The 22,839-nt window shown below is 41.4% G+C and overlaps 1 protein-coding gene across 1 annotated transcript in view; it reads left to right on the plus strand.

Annotated features, from left to right (window-relative positions):
* The window catches only part of KLHL6 (kelch like family member 6), a 1,417,570-nt gene that overhangs the window by 652,130 nt on the left and 742,601 nt on the right, over positions 1-22,839 (plus strand). Inside the window, exon 3 of the mRNA XM_069213706.1 lies at positions 8,219-8,668. Within this exon, the coding sequence (XP_069069807.1) occupies positions 8,219-8,668 (450 nt within the window). The remainder of the gene's footprint in view (positions 1-8,218; positions 8,669-22,839) is intronic.

Here is a 22,839-nt window from a genome sequence, read left to right on the forward strand (position 1 = left end):
AGGGCCGTACATATTGGGGAATAAGCCTGATTTCTTATGTTTACTAAAAAGATTCCCCCTTAAATTTGACAGCTCTTAACCCACCGTGTTCCATTTGGGAGTGTAAGATGTAATATTTGGTCTATTGCCTTGTTCTTGTCCGCAAGTCTTTTTACCACATTAATAATTATGAGTCACAGTCTATCACTCTCTGCATAGGCTAGTTATTAAGAGGTATCTTTTTTTTATCATAATTATCTTAATTAGTGAGCACATGATAGTTTTTTGGATACCAAACGTAAAAACTTTGTAAATCTTGCATTCATGGTATAGTCGGAAGGTTTGAAGCAAGCGATCACCACTTCTCTACAAGACCATATGCCCCTCTGTTTAAAGGCTACCTTTAATAAAGACCTATGCTCATTCAGTAACCCCTTACAAATACAAATCAGGTGAGTAACATCCTCCACGCCGCACCTTCACGGCCTACACTTAAAATTTAATTTGGTTCGTTCCCTGGGTGCTAGGTGGGTGCCACCAGGAATTAAGCCAAATCGATATTTAATAAATTAATTTTTATCGGCTTTTGACCATCCAGCCTCCAAATATGGTTGGCATTTTAGAGTTTTTTATTCATTGATTACCATCCATGAATGCGATCTGACTGCTAACAAGTTCTTGTCCATGAGCACTGATTTCATCTTCGCTATGCGGTTCATAATTTTTTTAAAGGCAAAAAAGGCCTTTGGCAGTGTGATTGCCCGTTCCTATAGAGATTTCAGGGGGTAGTTTAAAGCATCTGGGAGGCCTAAAAGGATATAGCTGAGAAACCTAGGAATCGCTGTGTCAAACATTTTGTCTATGGTGTCCAAGACTTGAGACCAATATCGTTGGAGTTTCAAGCATCTCCAAAGGAGGTGTATCAAGGTCCTCTCCTGACTACAGCCCCACCAGCAGTAGACATTCCCATCCCTCTTCTATCAGGCGATAGATGCCGGTCTGTAATACCAATAGTGGACCGTCCTAAGAAGGGTCTCTTTACCCGAGGTGCAACGTGCTGATGAATTAGACCATTTGAAGATTAACCACCACTCCTTAGATGTGAAGGAACGCTCGTACTCCCTCTCCCAATGCCTCTGTGCTGAGGATAGAGGTGTGGACTGTACTGTGTTAATAAAGGTATAAATGTCTGAGAGTAGGTGTTTATCAGAATCTCTAGTCAGAAGCCATTACTTGAATGCTAATAGAGAATGGCTAGCGTGTGGCCGTATGGAAGGCTGATTGACCCAGTGGCAGAGGGCTAAATGATGCCAAAGAGCAGCGTCCGAATTGCCATATTGTTTTTTGATCTGAGCAAAGGTTAAAAGCCCTGATTCATCCAACAAGGCGCCTATCCTTTTGCAATTGGCCTGCTACCATAACACATAACTGGATCCCCGATAAGCGGATGGGATGTCTGTATTAACTATGATCGGAGTTAGAGAAGAGATTAGATTGGAAAGGTGTCTGCCCATCTGTACTCTGTCCCAGACTTCCATTGTGGCTTTAAGGATTGGGGAAATATAGATTCCTGGCGGTCTATGCGGTTTAGGTAGCCAAGGTATCTTTCAGATGTGTATGACTGCAACGGCTTGGTCAATGAAGCACCAGTGTTTTTCAGTGAGGGGCCTGGTCCACTCCGATAGATACCTCATTTGAAGTGCCTGGTAGTAATGCGTAAGGTGAGGGATTCCAAGGCCACCCACCCCTGTAGACAGGTAAGTCTGTTTCTTGGCTATGCATGCTTTTTTACCCCCACAAATGCAAACCTCAATGTAACGTTGTAACTTAGTCAGTATGTGGGGGGGCAAAGGTAACGTCTGTATGATGCATAGAATTTTGGACAGTAGTATCATCTTAACCGCTGTAATATGACCCAGCTAAGAGAGTGCATAGGCCTTCCAGGAGTGAAGGTCCGAGCACGCGTTGGACAGTAAGGCACCATAGTTAGATATTGCAGTTTGAACCATAGTGGAGTAAATGCAAATTCCCAAGTACACCATTCCCTGTGTAGCCTAGGAGAAGGGAAAGCGGCGTGGTAGAAAACTTTGATCTGTCGCCAGAACTGTCAGGTTCAGAATTTGAGATTTGTGTAGGTTCACCTTAAACCCAGAGGCCCTTCCAAAAGCCACCAACTCGTTCACTAGTGGGGGCAAAGACTAAAGGGGATGCATCAGGGCCACCATGACATTGTCTGCATATAGAGCTAACTTGTGATCCCTTCCCCTCATATGAATGCCCGTTATTGTGGGGTTTCAACTGATAAATTCTGCCAGGGGCTCCATGTATAGAGCTATAAGTAGTGGGAATAAGAGGCAGCCTTGTCTAGGTCCCCGAGCAACCTGGAAGGGGGATGATGTGAGCCCAATCACCCGAATCGCCGCCTTAGGACCACTGTAACTACACTGTCCGCAGCTGATGAACCATTCGCCAAAGCCTACCTTCCAGAGCTCTGCATACAAATTAGGCCAATGCACCCGGTCAAATGCCTTTTCAGCATCAACAGATTACAGCAGAGCTGGTGTCCGGGAGAGCTGAATCTTATCCAGCAGGTGGCATATGCGTTTCCAATTATCACTGCAGCTGCGCTCTGGAATAAAACCCGCCTGGTTGGGGTCGATAAGGCCTTGCATATAAGGGGCTAGCTGGTTCATTATGATAGAGATAAATATCTTGACGTCCATGTTTAGTAATAAGATCGGCCGGTAGGAGGAGCAGTGTGTTGGGTTTTTATCAGGCTTGGGCACTACCATTATAGTGGCAATTAATCATAGCATCCGTAAGGGTGCCTGCGGTGCTGAAGGAGTTATAAAGGTGAGTGAGTACAGGGCCAATTGGTCAGTGAAAAGTGTATAAAATTCTGAGGTGTAACCATCATGTTTGGGTGCCTTACCGGGTTGCAAAATGAAAATCGCGGACAGCACTTTACCTTACTGTATCCTTGTCTAAATGCAGAGTTTCTGATAAGGGTAAATGATCTAACGGTGTGTGCGTTAGATATGACATAGCCCTTTTATCCCTTCTTTCTCTGTTAAGGTGTGTTGCCAGGGCATTCATGTGGCTGTGAAGGACCAATTTCAATACGTCCCAGAGCGTTGCAATGGATGAGTCTGTGTGATCATTGTGTGGCAAAAACTCTGCCATTGCACCTGTTAACTCTTTGGCATGCGCTTCGCTAGTTAGGAGTCTATGATTAAGGCGCCAGGTGGTGTAGTGAGGGAATAGGCCTGAAAAATAAATGTATGGTGAGGTGAAGGGGAGCGTGGTCTGAAAGTGCTGCTGTCTCTATATCTACATAAGTGGTGGATGTCAAGAGCTGGGGCATGGCTAGATAAAGATCTATGTGTGCATACATCTGGTGGGCTGCCGAACAGGAAGTGTAGCCTCTCTCTGTGTGGTGACGACTGTGCCAGATATCTGTGAGCCCATATTTAGTCAGCTGTTCCAACTGTGTGTGGAGAACGCCCTTGTTTGTCCCACCCATTGCACAGATCTGTCCAGCCCTGTATTGGGTACAAAGTTGAAGTCCCCTCCAATTAATACGTCCTTATCTGTGGTGGCCATCACCTAACCCAATGCCTTTAGGATAAAAGCCTGTTGTTGCTCATTAGGTGAGTAGAGGGTAGCGAGTGTAAAGGTATATTGTTGCATTGTGAGGCGGAGTGATAAAAGCCTCCCAGGGATATCAGCCTGTGCCTGAACCACTTTGCCAGGGAAGTGGGAGACCAGGAGAATGGTCACCCCTGCCTTTTTCCTCATAACAGAGGAAAAGTACTGTTGATCAAACCACTTGAATTATAGACAATTTCAATCTGCCTATAGGAGGTGTGTCTCCTGCACCTGATAGCTATAACATTTGGACTCTCAGAGAGGAGACAAAAATGCTAGACGTTTTGTGGGAGCATTAAGTCCCTGTACATTATAACAAGTAATTTTTATCGTTGGAAGAATGGCGTGGAGATGTGTGTTTGTGAAGCAGACCATGGGTTGTCTGAGTATGACCAACTAGCACTTTGAAGTCGAATATTTACACCATCTATTTCTTGCCTTAAATGATAAGTAAGGAAAAGGAGGGAGAGAGGTAGCAAAGAATTCCAGAAATAAGAAGAAGGAATACAACCAAGCGGTCTCTCCCAGCACCACTTCAAACAATCAAGTTAGGGTCCATGTCGGAGCATCACAGACAGAGCAGAGATCACTTCTATGGAGCTGTACGTATGTATCATTCCCGCTGTACGTATATATAATTCCCGAGCAATTTAGATGGTGCCAGAGTGGGCTATCCTTCTATGTAACGTAGGGAGCGGTAATTTATAGCAGTGTTGAGGCCTTCAGTACCACCATGGCTGTTATTAATCGTTTTCTGGATCGGAAGCCCAATCACAGGGGTGAAGCTGATGAAGAAGGGCTGCTTTTTCGCTCCGGCTCTCCGTTTTAGTGGGTCCGACCATTTTCACCTTCTTCTTCCCCGCAGAGCACCTGAGAGTCACAGACGAGTGTAAGGAGCTCTGCATAGGCGAGTGAGATGCGTCCTTTTCCAAGGTGCACACACTGCATGTCTAATTGTCCCAGAGGAATATAAGGTGGAAGGGGTGACCACATCGATATCACACAACTTTCTTTCATAGGAGTTCTGTAGCAGATCGCAATTGGCAGCAACGTTGCAAAGTAGTAGGTGAGAGATCTTGATATAAACAGACCCAGTTGCCTTCAAAGTCTATGTATGTGCAATTCCACACTGCTACCATAATGGTTTCTTTTTGCTGATAGTAGTGGAAGCCGGCTAAGATGACTTCGGGTTGTCCAGGGGATGTAGCAGGCCTCCCTGCTGTATGAGTGCTGTCCAATACAACATCTTGGGGTGCAAGATCTGGTACAACATGGTGGAAGAGTTTGCGGATGTATTCCTTCAAATTCCCTCCAGCAGCTTGCATCAGGACCCCTTTGATTCTTATGTTGGCCCTTCTGGACCTATTTTTGAGGTCTTCCACCTGATAGCATAACTCTGTGTTTTTGTCTCGCAAGTCCGATATTTCACAGCAATAGGCATCCAATTCTTCTCCATGTGCATTGCTATTTTGTTCAAGGCTGGACACCCGATGTCCCAATTTCTTTCGTGATGCCTTTGATGTCCCCTGTAATGTCCGTATTTGTTGTGCGATATCCACGTGCATGGCTCCAAAGATGGTCTCCAGGAAGGCATGCATGATGGGCTTGCCACTGTCAGACACTCCATCTGTTGCTGGGAGTGCCAGGGGGGTAGCTTCCTCATGGTGGTCCACTTTTTTGCCCATTGGCTTGGTAAGTAAATCTCTAATGGAGGTGTTTTTCTTATGAGTGTGTGAACCTGCCGTGCTCCCCAGATTAGGCATGTATGGATCTCTGTGAACCTGCCGTGCTCCCCAGATTAGGCATGTATGGATCTCTGTGTCCGCCACTCCCATGGCACCACAGGGGTTGTTCCATCAGCCACTGATTGCTATCTACCACTATGTGTATTCCTATGATAACACGAAGTTCCAGGTACTCCGAGAATGATTATGCAGATTTTTGTCAGGCCACGCCAGGAGGCCTGATCCCTCCAGTTATGCTTGAGTCCAAGTCAATGATCGCGGCGAATCTGGAGTGTGCAGCTCGCAATCTGTCAGCACTCATCTCCAGGGTTTTCAGGACTGCCTACCACACCCCCAGGGAGTCACCATCCACCACCATAGCAAGGTGGGCCCATAGGATGCAAAGCAGAGGGAGGGGCCGCACTGTTGTCTCCATCAGATGTAAGTGCACCACCCAGTGAAGAGTATGTAGTGCCCCAGTCCGTCCGGGTGCTGCAGTACTTTATAGCTGCATCTGTCCCCTTTGGTCCTCAGGGGGGAACCTCCAATCAGGCTTTTGCGCGTTGTGCCCCACTAATGTCCCCCAGGGCAGGCCGCTTCGCCTCTTCAAACAGCAGGGCCCCGTTGTCGGGCATCAGTCGTATCCCTCAGATATAGCCAGAGACTCTGAGGGACGGCTCTGATCTTCAGGAGTGTAGAGGCCTCTGGTGTAGGTAACTCCGGTGCGCAGTCTCTCATATAGCAGATAGGACCATCCACAGTTAGCTCCAAGAGGTTGTAATTTTAATGTCAGGCAAGCCGTGCAGCGTGTCCTCCGAGCCTCGGAGCTGGAACACAAGGCTCGTGTCACTAGTGTGTAGAGGTGCCCCCATCTTCCCACCTTGGTCTAAGGGCCGTGCGTGTGGTCACTAGCGCATAGATGGCCTGATCTCTGCCGGTGTTACCAAGCCGACGGTGGAGCTCTGAGGATCCGCTACCGTTCGGGCACCATCTCGGACTGTAGTATAGATTTTAAACATAACCAATGTGCAGCCTTATACATAAATTCCTCAGTGTCTTCACTTTTCCCCCGAGGATGGGGGTGGGGCATTTTTTTAAGTATCACCACATACGGAGTGCACTCGGGTGGCAATTGCAGAGTTAATTTATGCTTGCCTACTAGGTCATTAGCACGATCAGAGCCCCTTGCCCTAGGCTTGACCATGAGGCTAGCCCCCAAATTTCAATGTTCTTGCGGGCAGCCGTATACTATATTTGTCCTCTAGGTGCTGTGTGCACTTTATGGTTGGTTAATTTATTTGAGGAGACTTCCCCGGGTAGCTTTATTGATTCCACTTCATGGAAAATACCTGTTTTTACATGAGAGACCTGGGAGGGATTACTGATGGTTTGCACCAGCTCAACTTTAAATAATGTAATATTTCCTTCCATTTTCCTACAGAACTCGTTTAGTAATTCATCCATTTTAGAAAGGAAATCTTCCAATAACTCTCTCCCCAGGATCGTATGGCTATGTAATACTGTGGTGTTGGATTTGCTTAGAGCCTTTGGGATGACTAGTTTTACTCCTTTTTTGACTGCAGTTTTTTTTCGTTTATTCTTGACCGCCTTTCTTTTTTTTGGTGTGGCACAACTTGTTAACAAAGAAGTCTCTCCCTTTAAAATGTCTTCAATATTGCCCTTTGAGTGTCCCTGAGATTGAAGAACTTCATTTAGTGTTGGGCACTTTGGACAGATTGCTATTATCATGTACACTTGTCGGAGGGTTTAGATGGGTTTGCCGCTGACTGTTTTCCAATGGTCACAGTTGGCTCCTAGGGGGTGATTTATGCCAAGTTATGTGCTGCACGATTCTTTCTTCAATTTGCTCCAGCTCTCTTGTTATAAGCCCCATTACTGTAGATATATCATTTGTAATTGTTGACTAAAAGGGAGGTTGCCAGCTGCTTTTGACCGTCGAAAGGGCCATTTTCCTTTTCCCCATAATAAGTAAAACTTGAAATGAGACAAGTGAGGTGCCCTGGCCCTGCCTCTTCTGGCCAATGACTTGGAATTGTCTTTGCACGCACCCGGGCGCACCCTACGCTACGGGGCAGGAAAGAGCCTTTTAAGTGCCCGACTGGCGCAATTTCAGCCTCCCTCCTCCTTTCAGGCCCAAGGTACAGTGGGGCTTGTAGTTTGCCTCCAATCTTCTTAATAGTGCGTCCCGCGCTGTGGGGGCAGGAAGCAGTCTTTTAAGCGCCCGACTGGTGCGATTTCGGCCTCCCTCATTCTTTCAGGCCCAAGGCACAGTGGGGCTTGTAACCCGGCCCTGAACTTCTCAATAGCGTGTCCCTGTGTTTAGTTTTATGCCATAAAAGCAGTTGATGCTATACACTGCATGTCTCAAAAGTACGAGAAGTTTGATTACCATTTCATTTTTAAGTAAACCAAATCTGGTAGTTGAATGTCTGGAACCAACAGAATTCCATATTAGTTATTAAGCATGGGATATTGACTGTATCAATGGAACGAGAGATTTTCGAAAATTCTAGCTATAAAGGTATAAATAGCTAAAAATAGTAGCAAAATAGCAGATTTTTTGTAGCGCAAAGCGCTCGGCTGCTTAGACATGTATTTCTGACCACATTCTCCTTCTTGTTTCTTGATGATTGCTAAACTTGTGGGTCCTCTGCAATACAACAGAAAATGATATAATAATGTTCATTATTATTATTATAAATGATAACCATAAAATTGGGATTTTAACACCTGCGTGTGTGCAACTATTGAACATAAAGATGTATTTATCTCTGTGGCAATGCATCAGTTTGACTCTCTATAAATTGAACTCTTGGTCCAACCTTCTTTTTTGTCTTTTTTTTTAGTTTCTACGGATGGTCGATGCCTGTGCAAGCTTTCTCAGTGAAGCACTTCACCCAGAGAACTGTGTGGGAATTTTGAGACTGGCTGACGCTCATGCTCTAGGATCTTTGAAACACAGAGTGCAGAATTTCATCATCCAGAACTTTGTTCAGGTTTCTAACCATGAGGAATTCATGGAACTTCCTGTAGACATCCTATATTGCATCTTAAAAAGTGACGACCTGTGTGTGACGGAAGAAGCGCAGGTGTTTGAGACCGTCATGAGCTGGGTGCATTACAGACAGTCAGAGAGGCTTGCATTCCTCCCTTACGTTCTGGAGAAAGTCCGCCTTCCTCTTTTGGATCCTTGGTATTTTGTAGAGACAGTCGAAGCCAATGAGCTCATTAGACAGTGCCCTGAGGTCTTCCCACTTCTGCAGGAAGCAAGGATGTATCACTTATCCGGTAATGAGGTAAGTTGCAGATAAACAGTACAAAAAACGGTGGAAGCGGAAACCTGGAAAAACGAAGGGTATTGTCTTAAACCTTTAAGATGTTGAAAGCAAATGTAACTAATAATTGTTAGGGAAGATACACCTCAAGCATGGCTTCTGATAAATGTTTCCCTAAAGTCAGCCAGTACATTTAATAACATCATCTTGGGACTATAGGAGCTCTGTTAGTGTTGCTGATCTGGAAAAGGCTTTCAAGCAGGGGCGGCTCCTCTGCAATGGCGGAGGGGCATCATCACCCCCTGGTTAAGGGACAGGAGGTGAAAAAAAATAAAATGATAGCTCATTATCGTTTTATTTTTTATCTGCTGGCTCAGCCAGCAGTGTAGGGAGGGCTGGGCTAGGCCACAGGAGGTGGGAGGGAGGATTAGGAGAAAGTGCACCTAAGTGCACATGTGTGTTTGGCCTGCCGTTTTAGGCACTTAGGTTTCTCCAACCCTGCTGTCTACACAGCCTGGCTGAAGAAACTGCACAGACCTTATAGTTGTGTCTAAGCGGCAGTCCGAGGTGCTCAGACCAATATAGACTCTGCTTTCATGCTGGTAACCAGCTTGAAAGCAGAATCAGGATTTGTTAGTGGTGTTTCCTGCTCACACGTTGGAGCTTCCAGGAGCAGCAGGATGCTGTGAGGAAGACGCCTGCAGGTAAGTGACCTTTTTTTGGTAATTGTTATTATTGTAATCCCCCTGACCCTCCCTGCCATAATTACAACCAGACGCCACTGCTTTCAAGATGGAAAAAACAGCTTTCCATTTCCATGAATCACTACTAGCAAAGAAAGTAAGTGTTACAATAAAAACAGAAATGTTTTATTACTCCCCTGTAAGTACTCTAGTTAGAAAGGCGTGTTACTTTTTTGCTTCTTAAGAATGCTACAAGACTGTCATTAACACACACCATGAGGCTCCCGCTAGGTGCACCTCCACTACATTTATGCAAATACGCTGATGTGACCACTACAGAGATTTCCAGTACAGAGGCAGCCACTAGATCCTTATAGTTAAGTATAATAGCATTTCACTTTATTCTGAGGTGCTATGCTCTAATTAAGGGGACTGTTTGGTCAAAAAATTGAATAAAAAATATTGTGATGCAAAAATATTGTGTCAAAAATATCTTCAACAGGAATACAGAAGGCGAGAATATCATTTAAAATGTTGTTTTTAATATTGTTGAAAAAAAATATCAGTTTAGAAAATCTTGTGACACATGATATCGTTTGTGTTTTTTGTAAGTATTTTATAGTAGTGTGTTTGATTTTATATGAGTAATACGTTTTTTATTTGTGTGTTTAGTGAGACGATTTATTATTCTGAAATTCTTTTTTTAAATGTATTTATTGCATTTTTTTAAACAATACAAACATTACTGCACAGAGTAAAAAGCAGATGTATAAAAGACTTGCAATCCAGCAATGGTGGACAGTACAGCGGGGAACATCCATAGCATGAAATAACGAATCAGGTGTCACAGCCATCAGCAGAATCAGATTCTAGGGATAAAAAATAGTCTTGGAGAGGTGGGCAGATGTCTTTGGGCCTGTGGGATGGGGGTTGAAGATAAGCATACAGCTCGCATGTTGTATCACAGAACAACATGTCTTTTAGCCAAGCATCAGTGGTGGGGGCTCAGGTGCTGCCCCAATACAGGTCTATTGGCTTTTTGGTCAGCAATAGAACAATAGCTACAACAAATCTGAGCCAAAGCAGTAGTGGCTTAACATATCCCAAGAGGGCCATCATGGGGTCTGGGTCAATTGTTTGTTCAAACATGGTCGAAATTAAGGTAAACACTGTTTCCTAATACTCGTCTATTACAAGACAGCTTCAAGTAAAATGTGCAGAATCAGCATAATCAGTAGCTCATTTGGGACACTGATGTGATCTAATGGGTTTAAGGTGCTCCAAGGCTTTATGTGTGGTATAGGCATCGTGTAGATGTTTATACTGGAGCAAATTGTGTCTGTGATTCGGGGATACCAGTTTTGTTTGCATGCAGCAGTACTGACAAGTCTTATCGGATATAGAAAAGCCTAAGTCATGCCCCCATCCTGCGTAGCTTTCCCTTGCCCGGCAAGTTTCAAAGTAACGCCAGTATCATATAGGATGGAGATTAGTCAGGTGTTGCCAGCAGTGGCGATAACTAATGTCAGGGAGGAAATCAGATAGTTCTTTGGGTGAGTATAGTTTCCCGTATCATACTTTGTAAGCAGTGGAATATAAAGTGATCCATAGTGGAGTGTCTCCCAGGAGGGGCGGGTGTGGGTGGGCCAGTGACTCTTTCATTTGTGAAGAGATCTCCAGTTGTGTGCAGGTGGTGAGATTCCAGTGTCCTCTGAACTAGGCGTTCTTGGGTTAGGTGGTGCAAGGATTGTTCGGGAAGGGTAGGTTAGGAGAGTAGAGGATCCCATCATCTAAATATCATCTGAGTCGCAACCACGCCCAGCAGGTTGTAGCAAGAGCTTGTCCCCAGAGGAGAAGGGAGGATAGAGGAGTGTTGTGCACTTGATGTTGCTCAGGTTTAGGATAGGAAGCCTGCCGTCCAGGTAATACCAGTAATAGGTAAAGTGACATTGTGCCACTAAATAATAGAGCTTGAAATCAGGAATTCTGAATCTACCATGCTCATATGGAAGAGTCAGGGCCTAATTTAGAATTTGGTGGAGGGGGTTCCTCAGTCACAAACATGATGGATATTCCGTCCGCTGTATTGGGATCCCATAATAGCCTATGGAGATTGTAACATGGCGGACATGTTATACCATCAAAAACTCTAAATCAGGCCCTCAGTGTCTCCCATCGGATTCTGGGGTGCGTGTCCACCCAAATAAGGTGCAGCAGAAGGCTGCGTTGTGTAGCAAAAAAAATTTAAGTCAATGAGAATATTAACAAAAAGGTATAGAAAGTGCAGGAGGACCACCATCTTAAATTTGGCTATCCATTCTGCTATAGATAGCAGCAACTTAATCCACTTCTCCACCTGTGTAGCACCCTTTTATAATGGTGGTTCTGTAATTTTGACAGATAACTTCAGCCCTTTTTCTATGTATTATGATTCCTAGATATCGGGTAGAGTCTGGGCACCAGTGCAAGGTGTGGGTCAGGTCACCAGGGGTGGTGACATCCGCCAGAAGGATTAGTTTGGATTTGTTCCAACTGATGGAGAGGCCAGACAGTAGCCCACGTTGTATGATTTAGTTATTAATAAGTAGAAGATGTGTGGCTGGATCTATGACGAACAACAGTATATCATCAGTATACAGAGATGCTGTGTTGAAAGCAGAGGCCTCTGTGCAGGTGTAGTTTCTGCAGGTGATGGGCTAGCAGGTGCAGCGGGAAGATGAATAGGAGTGGGGAAAGGGGGCATTCCTGTCTTTTACCCCTGGATATAGGGAAGGCCTAGGTGAAGGTGCCATTTATTTTCAAGCGGGCTAAGGGGTTTGTGTATAGAAGTATGATGAGATCTTGAAAGCGCTGAGGCACTCCCAACTTAACCAAAGTTGCCTGCACTCTAGCAAATAAAATGCCCTCTTGGCATCAAAGAGGGCGGCAGCAGGGAGGTTTGGTGAAATTTGATTCAGAACCGCAAATAAGGTGCATCAGTTGAGGGCTGTGGAACAGAGCAGGACAAAACCAGTCTGCATTGGGGAGATTATCTGCTCCATTAGAAAGCCAAGGCACTTAGCAATAACCTTGGCCTACATTTTATTGTCATAGTTCAATAAGGGCAAAGAGTGGTTTGACATACAGAGGGTAAGCTGGTTTAGTGGGTATCAGTAGGAGAGTGATGACGGCTTCTCATAGGGTATGGGGAGAACTCCCTCATGTAGGGCCTCCGTTTAGATCTTCAGCAGGTGGGGGCCAAAATATGTTTATGAGCTTCATAGAAGTGGCCAGCGAGGCCATCTAACCCAGAGGTCTTGGAGCCAATCAGTGTGTCAGTCGCCTGAGCTATTTCCTCAGATGTGACAGGCACAGATAAAGATTGCTGGTGTCCCCTAGTGAGCAATGCCATGGCCACCTTCGCCAAATATTCAGCAGTAGCCTCCAGGGCAAAAGCAGCACGCAATGCATATAGCTGTTGATAGTAAGTCAATAAACTTTGTGTGATGCTGGTTTTATCACAGACAGACACACCGTCTTCAGTGAGGAGGTCCTTCACGTAATTGAAGTGGTAGCTGGGGCTCAGCAATCAGGCCAGATTGCAGCCCAGCCTTTCTTTCTCTCCGTATTGACGAGCTCAGGAATATTTTCACAGGAGGACACACTCACATTCAGCAACGTCACGGAACTCCTGCAACAGCACAGAGTGCCTATGAATTTGCATGTTTTGTGGGTCAGCTCTCACTCTCAGTTCTCTTTCCACCCTGGACAAGTCAGTACGAATGCTGCGCAGAACTCCAGCATGTTTAGAGATGCAAATACTTTGGATATAGACCTTAAAGGCCTCCCAAAAGTGTGTCATGTCAATCCACAGACCCATCCATAATCGTGAAATATTCATTGATAGCATCACATAGTTCAGACTTCAATGCTGCATCACATAGGGTGTATTCTGGGAAACGCCATTGCCTGGCTGTGTAGCTCAGAAATGAAATACACAATGTTATTTTGATCTGCCCATGATCTGAGAGAGTGCAGAGCAGGTGGGTGATATCAGTCATCCATAGTAGGGAGCCTCAGGATACAAAGCAATGTCTATGCACATCCATACATTGTGTGGGGCTGAGTAAAATCTTTAACCTTTGTCGAGAGGGTGATGGGCTTGTCAAGAATCTGAGAGTTGGTAAGTATCAAGAAGGTCGTGCAAGGCGTGGTGCAAGGGCATCTTCAAGATTATAGGGGCACCAGTGGAATCTATCAGTGGGTTATATGTCATGTTGAAATCACCCACAAGAGCATAAAGTCGACCTGTGGGCAGCCCAATAACATTGATAAGTTGTGATAAAATTCAGTTACAAGTGTACCAGAGACAATAATATAACAATCTTCTGTATCAGCGAACTGTTCGTGGCATTGAAAGGGAATGCTTTTGTGGATTAAAATTGCAAACCCCACGGGAATATGAGCTATAATGGGTCAAAAAGTGGTTAGGTTCCCATATAGAGCCATAAGGGCAGTTGTTTCGAGGGAGAGGTGAGTCTCTTGGAGAAATGCCTAATGCCACATATATTCAGATAGGAGAGAACTTGTTACTCTTTCCTGGGGTTGTTTAAGCCTTGGATGTTCCAAGTAATGCTAGATATGTCTATGCTATCTACCACTGTGTCTCAGCGGGGTAGCCATATGTGGCACCAGGACATACCTATGTGTGAGATATAAGTCATAGCAGAGGACCATTGGTGATTAGCAGTAGTGCATCAAACAGAAAAGCCACTAACAGATCAAAACAAATCCCGCCCACCACCCACACCAGTGCCGCCAGCATCAGGAGAATCCCCACAAGAAGAAACACAACAAAGAAAAACATTAACACTATGTTGAAGACCTCAGGGGGAGGGGTGTGGCAACCCTGCAGCTGTCAGTGCCCATTGTGATTGCAGGGTATGGAGTCATAGGTTTCTGAATCAGCAGACCATACCACATGAGATGAGGAGAGGGAATACTGTACTCATTGGTGGACCTGAGTCTGTGCAAAGGTCATTAGAGCCATTTGGGGGTTCAAACTCTGTCGCTCCAAGTCTATAAAGATGGCTGACTGGCCTGAGGAGGGGAAACAGATAGAGCCAGGGAGCAGTTCCGCGCCGCCTGGAGTGGAGAACCAAGTCCTCCTCCGTGCTGCTTGTAAAAGTGGGCTACAACAGCAGGGCCATTGAAGATTAGGTATTTGCCGTTCACCTCCACTCGAAGACATGCCGGGTAAAGCATATTATATTTGAGGCCTAGCTTCTTCAAGGTGTTTTAGACATCTGCATATTTGCAATGGGCCTCTTGGACTGCCAGGGTGAAATCCAGAAACAGTGAAGTTGCTGTGCCTTGGTAATGGACGAAACCTCGCTCATTGGTGAGGCACAGCACCAGTTCCCTGTCCCTAAAGTTTATAAGCTATGCTATGATGGTGCACAGCGGTGCACCAGGGGATGGGCATGGTCCCAGTGACCTGTGGGCTCTTTCGACCACAAACGTAGAGGTGAAGTCTTGGCTACTGTAAAGGTCAAGAAGTAATTTCTCCACAAACTCATTATAGCGCCCGATGTTTGTGGTTTCAGCCAAGAATATCACGCGCTTCGAGATCCTCATTTTTGGAAATGGCAGATTTAAGCATGCACTCAACTTTGTCAAAGCACTTTCTGATGTCCACAGTGTCATATTCGATACCTAAAATTCTTCCCTCTGCGCCCTCAACCCGAGCTCTATCGCGGTCCAGGGCCTCATTCATGTGCTCAAGCTAACTGCAGAGTATCCAAGTGGCAGTCTATGGACTTAAAGCCTGCATGAAGTTTGGCAACAACTGCGGAGGCCCCAATCGGGGGACGTAGCCACAGCATCAGTGCATGGGAAATCACAGTGTCTGATTGGGAAAGAGGTCTCCTGGGGCCACAGGTAGGGTCAAATGTAAGTTTTGTTCTGTTTAATGTCAGTGAGCCCCATTGATAATGCAGTTTCTGGAAGTGCTACCCAAAGAAGGAAGGGGGGGTCAGTTCAGCACCCTGAGGCCCCACAGGTCTTCTTAGAGTAGGAGCAAGCAGGCTGAGACCAGGCCAAAGTCTAAGTCAGGCAAAGGTTATGATGTTTCGGAGCACCCAGATCAATGCACTTTTGTGGCTAAAGGGCTGGGAAGATGTCAAAAAGAGATGCCGCACAAAAAAGTAGAGTTAAACATATTGTTGATGATCGTAGTGCACAGACTTGGTCCACATGTGCCGGGAAGCCTTGGGCGATCCGTTATGTTAGTTCAGCAGCTTGGTGGCAGCGGGACCAAAACCTGCTTTTTCTCACCTCATGCTTTTGAATAGTGCAGTGACTCACTCTCTATATGGCTCTTGCCAGCACTCCCGGCACAGGACAGCCATAATCTCCATATAATTTTTTTTAATGGCAGGTTGTTGGGTTGGGGGTGGGAAGATTTTTTTAAAAGTAAATGTTATAATGTAACTATAATGTTATTCATCTCAATGATATTCACATCAATTTTGTAAAATGTATAAATTAGCTTTGTTACATTAATATTTCAAAATATTTCATAAATATTTTGAATGTATTGATAAATTATATTAAATTTAAAATATATTAATGTAAACATGGACATAATTATTTTAATTGTAGAAATAGTTGTGAAAATTAAAATGTATCAAATGTTTTTTTGAGCTTGTAAAATATTTGATCATGTTTTTAATGTTGAACATTATAATGTAATTGTTAAATTATTGGAAACAAATTACAATTATTTTTATGTTTATTTTTAAAAAACTGAAATGTATAACTTAATTGTGGAAATAGAGTACATATGTATTATTTATTCTGCATAAGTTAAGATTTTGTTGAATATTTATATGTTATTGGTTAAGTCCTCATTAAAAATATAGCGGTCCATGGACCGCCATACCCATGGTGGTGATCGGACTGCTGCAACCTTGCTGGCCTGACCTCCACATTACGATGCTGGTGGTTGGACCACCAGCACACGACTGCCCTCGCCAGGATCAGACATCCCGATGGGTTAGCCACGGTGCAAGCTGCAGTGCTGATTATAACTTGCCTTTCTGCCAGCCTTTCTATGGCAGGGACCGTTCCATTGAAAGGCCGGTGGAAGGGCAGGGATGAGACCACAGGGGGGCCCCTACACTGCCTTTGCAGAGGCCCCTCTCTCAACACACTGAGAATGTGCACTGTCTACCATGGCAGACAGTGCGTATTCCGAGTGTGCTGCCAATGCACATAGTACGGCGGCTTTGGCTTCAGCTCTCCTTAAAGCTGAAGCCAATGCCGCTGTACTGTGTCCACCGGCCCGGCAGGGTTATCGTAATATGGTGGTAGGGAGGCCACCGGATTGGAGTTCTGGTGGTCTGACCGCCAGACTCCTAATCAGGCCATGCGTTATTTATAACCTATTAAACAAAAATGTACTGATGACATTTTTATTATTTTTATTACTGCCATAAGTTCTGTTGTTGGGAACATATATATATATATATATATATATATATATATACATATATATATATACACATATATTGCAATTTATTAATTTCAATGTAATTAAATTATTTTTATATATAATTTGAAATTTAATTTCACATGTTCTATTTAAATTGTATGATTTTCAATTTTGGTTTAATACTTTTGTATGTTATGTTTCAAAGTTTAGGAATATTAATGAATGTTAATAAAATGCATTCATTATAAGAAGTGATTAACGTATTATTTTATATGTTAATGTTTCATTTTACATATATATGTTTTCTGTTTGAGTTATTGTGTTGTTTAAGTAATTTTTATTTTATACAACAAAAATTGTGTGAGTATTGAATATTGATTGTGTATCTACATTTTTTTAGTGTCCATCACCATGCTAAAATGCTTTAGATTGTAGTTGAAATAATACATTTCCCCGCTTTAGTGTCCAACACCTTCCCCAGATTGGTTTCGATTGGAGAAGGAATAATACATTTCACCCCTTTAATGTCCAAAATTTTCTCCAAATTGTTTGTCAATTGGAGAAGGAATAGTAAATGCCACCCCTTTACTGTCCACCACCTTCCCCAAATTGTTTTAGATTGGAGTGGGAATAGTAATTATCACTCTTTAGTGTCCAGCATCTTCTTCAAATTGATTTAAATTGGAGTGGGAATAGTAAATGTCACCCCTTTAGTGTCCAACACCTTCGCAAAATTGGTTTAAATTGGAGTGGGACTAGTAAACGTCACCCCTTTAGTATCTAACACTTTCTTTAAAATATATATTGATAAAACAATTGTCAATATGTTTTATTATTAAATAAACAATATAAATCATATGAATCAAATGAATCATATAAATCAAAATAAAATGTCAAATATTTTGAACGTATTCATTATATGAAATCAAAAGTATGCTAATGTAAACATGAAAATAATATTTTAATTATAAAAATCATGGTCAAAATGAAAATGTAGCAAATTTGAATTTATTAACGTAAAATATTTTGTAAATTTACTTTTATTTGATTTTTTAAATATTTGTTTTAATTAAAAAAAATTCAATTGTAAACTATTTTTATGGATTATTTTAAATGTTGAAAACTATAATGACATTGATAATTTGTTGGAAAAAAATACATCTGTCTTTACATTTATTTACAAATATTTTGAAATGTTTTCTAATTGAACTGAGATTTAGCTTTAAATGGTCCAGGAAGATACAGCAGCTCATCAAGATCCTTTGATTAACCTTGATATTTTGGGGGTGGACGTAGACAAATCATGTCCTGGACCATTTAAAGCTAAATCTAGTTTTTTACCCACAATCCAATGTGATTCCATAGAAGTATTTGAAAAAGATGTAATTAAACAATTGTGACAGTTGAAGGCCAGCCTCTATACGTGCATTAAACATGATGCGGGTTTGGCCGCTACAAGACATCACATGAGAGCGGGACCAATCTCCTACCTGTTACATACTGAGATGATATTAGATATGATCGATTTTTGTCTAAAGAATAATTTCTTTTTGTTTGACAATAATGTTTACAGACAACTACAAGGGACAGCGATGGGCACCTGTTTCGCCCCCAGCTACGCAAATTTATTCATGGGCTGGTGGGAGGAGCAGATGTCCATCAGTTTGCCCGACTTTGAGAAACATGTAGTCCTATGGTGTAGGTATATTGATGACGTATTTGTCATCTGGAGGGGTGACAAGATCTCAGCAGACAAATTTATATCGAAGTTGAATGTGAACAATTGCAATTTGGCTTTCAGTGGAGCAGTTAGCAATACTGGTATTGAATTTTTGGATGTGAAGATTGTTGTACCTGAAGAGGGACTTACCACAAAGCTGTACAGGAAAAAAACAGCAGGGGAATAGTCTCCTCAGTGCACAGAGTGCACATCCGGGTAGTCTTATACGTAGTATCCCATATGGGGAACTTCTACGGGCAAAACGTATATGTAGTACTGCGCAAGATTCTGAGCAGAAACAGAGAAGTATGTGTAAAAGATTTAAAGAACGAGGATATAGTGAACAGCTGGTTGCTCAAGCTATAGATAAAGTTAGTCTAATTACAAGAGAAAGCCTGCTGTTCGATACCCGTAACACTATACCCATGGAGGATGAGAATATAAGATTTATTACCACTTTTTCTAAACAATCAAACAAAGTCAGATCTATATTAAGCAAAAGTTGGCATATTCTTCAAACAGATTCTGTGTTGACACAATATGTACATGAGACACTGCAAATCACATTTAGGAAGAGTAAGTCCTTGCGAGATAATTTGAGCCGCAATATGATTACATCAAATGTTTGTGTAAGTGGGAACAACAGTACAGTCTTTGTATGTTGCCTGAATTGCAAGGCATGTGGCAAAAGTGAAAATTGCAATACCCTTGTGATAGGGGATAGACACTTTAAGATCAGAGGCCTCTTTAACTGTAACACTGATTATTGTGTATATTGCCTAGTTTGCCCATGTGGTAAATTGTATGTTGGCAGCACAATCCACCGAGCAAAAAAGAAGGTTCTTGAACATATGAGAGCCATCAGACATAATGATCAGAAGTACCCGGTGGCAAGATACTTTCATACTATGCATAATTGAGATGAGAAAAAGCTAAAATTCTTAGTGATTGATCAGGTGAAAAAGGATCCACGTGGTGGTGACAGAGTTGTAAAATTGAGGATTTTGGAGTCTAAATACATTATTGATTTTGAAACCCTTGCTCCACAAGGATTAAACTTGAGTGAGGAACTAGCTGTACATTTGAGAAAATAAGATGAGTTGAAATCATGTTCCAGTTTGATATGACTTTAGATTAGCGAATTATTATTTGTATACAAGTGTATGTATATATGTATCTCATTGTGGGACGGTGGGGTTAGTAATGAACATGAGTTTTATATAGTTTTTTTGTAAGCATTTACAGCACTGGTGTTTTATGATATAATTGACCTATTTGTATAGTTATTTATTCTTAGATTTACTAATGTATTTATATACTTATATACATATTCATACATATTTATTCATGTGTCGATATTTATACGCAATTTGGATAGTATATTAAGAGTAGATTGCCGGGACATGATGTTGAAATAATGGAATAATACAATGATGAGATAGGTAGGATAGATATATATGGGTCGATACTTAGTGAGTTTTAGGGTTATAATATTTTGGCAAAAAGTTTTACACTTTGTAATTTTTACACTTTGAAATTTTTACACTTTGGGATTTGTTTTTATTGTAAAAAAAAATGTATTTAAAAAAATAAAAAATCAGTATGAGTAGACGTCTCGGGATCCAATTAGAAGACATTCTTTTCAGGTGACAATTTGAAAAATAGGCACAGTGGATGAGTTGAAAGCCTATAAAGAAGCATTAAGGTAATTAGAATATTTTCAACTCAAGATTTAGAAACACTATTGAAAGTACAGTATTGCATTTGGACTCTAAAAATGAATAATTTTAAATCAATAAGTTGATATGAGCGCAATGGCATAATGTTTCATGACGACATGTTGAGAAAAACATGCTATCTTTAATTGGCTTGCTATGTGAAAAGCTACACTCCAAAATTACTGCCGTACTAGTCTGTCCTGGGGAATCTGTTTTCGAAGTTGGTCCTTTGTCCATGTTCTTTATATTTGTGTATATATGAGATTAGAATGAATTGGAATGGTATTGTGAACAAGGCTACGGCTGAAACGCGTCAATTAAATAAGATTGCACTGCCATGGTGTCCGGTTTCCTTTTCCTGGATTGAGGAAACTGTTTTAATTGATATATATATATATATATATATATATATATATATATATATATATATATATATATATATATATATATATATATATATGATGTTTAATACACATTACTATTAAATAAACAATATAAATCATATTTAAATAGTATTGTATGCTGTACGTTTTCCAGGTTTTTCTGGTTTTCTGGCTGTTTAACATTTTTTTAAACTATTATTAAATGGTTTCATACACATTTTCTTAACATAATTTTAACATACATCTTTACTATACATAATAAATAATTGTATATTGTTATACCATCATCTAATGTAGACTTTACAATTGTTTACAACATTTTTGGACATGTTTTACATTCCACAGTTTAACTTATTTTCCCATTCAATTCTATGGGATCTTTTTTGACTTGCATTTAGCTGCAATTTGTTTTACTGCTATCCTCTCTTGTGTAGTCTGTTTGTCATATTTTAAGTCTGTTTTCTGGGATCCAGTTTGTGGTAAGATGCTGTTGGTCATCGGAAAAGGTAAGTCCCTTTTTAAAGTTTCTTTAGGGTTGTGACAGTAGGGGGATGTAACAAGAGGTATAGAGGTTAGGTATAGTGTTGTTTGTGGGTTTTCTGTTCATTTAGATGTATTAATAGTAATATTTTAACTAGTTTGCTGGTTTACATTTCCATTCAGTGCTTTAGTGATGTTTCAGTCTTTTACATGATATTGTGTTATGTTACTTGCTTTTTGAAGTTTAAGAGAAATATATATGTACTTAAGGGTAATATATATGTACTTTTGGGAATGTAATGTTTATTGCGGGTGGGTTTTCTGTTTTACTTTTCAGGTTTTAAATGTTTGACTGTGTCCAATGGACATTTGGATTTATAATTTTTTTTTAAAAAGGATATCTCTTTTGGTTTATTTGATTTAATTTTCCAGGTTTTCAGGAGAATTTCTTTTTTTAACACTTTTTCAGGTCTTTTCTGTTTCCTGGATACTTTAGATTGCTTTGATGGATCTCGATTTGATTGGTTTCATTTTTGCATTTTTTTTGGCTTGTTGGACTTTATTTTCCCCACTTTTGGTGGATTATACTTTTTGATTATGTGGGAATAGCTGATGATCTGCATCTACAGAACAGTAAGTCAAATTGAATGTATCTGTTTTAGGTGGGGAAAGTTACATTTTATTACCTATGTGTTACCTATGTGGAATTGGTTTATGATTGTTATTTGGAATTGTGTATCTTATTTGTTGCAATTATAGTAAATATTAGAACATTGGAATGTTTGGATCTCTATTGCAGACAATGGAGAGCTCTGGGCTTTTACTGGCCGGTAAAAGCCCAGAGCCAACATTCCAATGTTCTCTTTGTTCACAGCAACTGCTGTGACCAAAGTCCCACAGAGCCCAAAGGGATTTTAATCCCCTTGGGCTTCGTGAGGTATTTGTTTTATTTAATAGAACATTCTGCCCCTGCAGAAAGGTTCAGGCCTTTAATGCGGGAGCGGGTCTTTAATGGCCAGTAGAGACCACTATGGCGGGTTCTAAGGCTATAATGGATTGTGCTTGTTCTTTGAGGATTTTGATTGATGAGGTTTAGATTGTTTATATAAACAATGTATTTATTATGTTATTATATCAGTGTGATTTAAGTTTGGAGTTTTATTTATTGTTTTGACTGCTAAAATATTATGTTTATTATTTATACAAAAATGATTTTAATTTTGGTTAAGATTATGCTATACTTTTTGGGGAGTATTATAGGTTAGTATATATTTTATAATATGCTTTTGGATATCATTGCTAAGTTATCTACTTCTTTGCTTTTTATGAACAGTTTTACTTTACATTGTAGCATGTCATACAATATGTTGGCTTGTTTGAATAAGTTTAGGCATAATTTGGGTTACAGGTTGCTCCATTCGTAGCTGTTGATAGTTTTGCTCTTTTTGTAATGCTTCAATAAATGTATAGAGTGTAGGTTGGGTTTTGCCTAGTGTGTTTTGAAATTCATTGTGCCATCCTTCTCTGCGTTGTTTGTTTTAGCTTCCTGTGCCAAGGTCATGTGATAACATCCCAACTCTGTTTCTGGAATTTGGGATGGCGTATATGTCTAGAGTGATGTAGTCTACCAACCTGAGTACCTTCGAAATACTCCATTAAGGTGCTTAGTTTATGTTGATTTTCTTGGTAGAAACGGCTTTCTATCAGTATATGGTAGTGGTTAGCTACCTTAGA

The sequence above is a fragment of the Pleurodeles waltl genome, chromosome 11 (genome assembly GCF_031143425.1).
Source record: "Pleurodeles waltl isolate 20211129_DDA chromosome 11, aPleWal1.hap1.20221129, whole genome shotgun sequence".
NCBI classification, from domain to species: Eukaryota; Metazoa; Chordata; class Amphibia; order Caudata; family Salamandridae; genus Pleurodeles; species Pleurodeles waltl.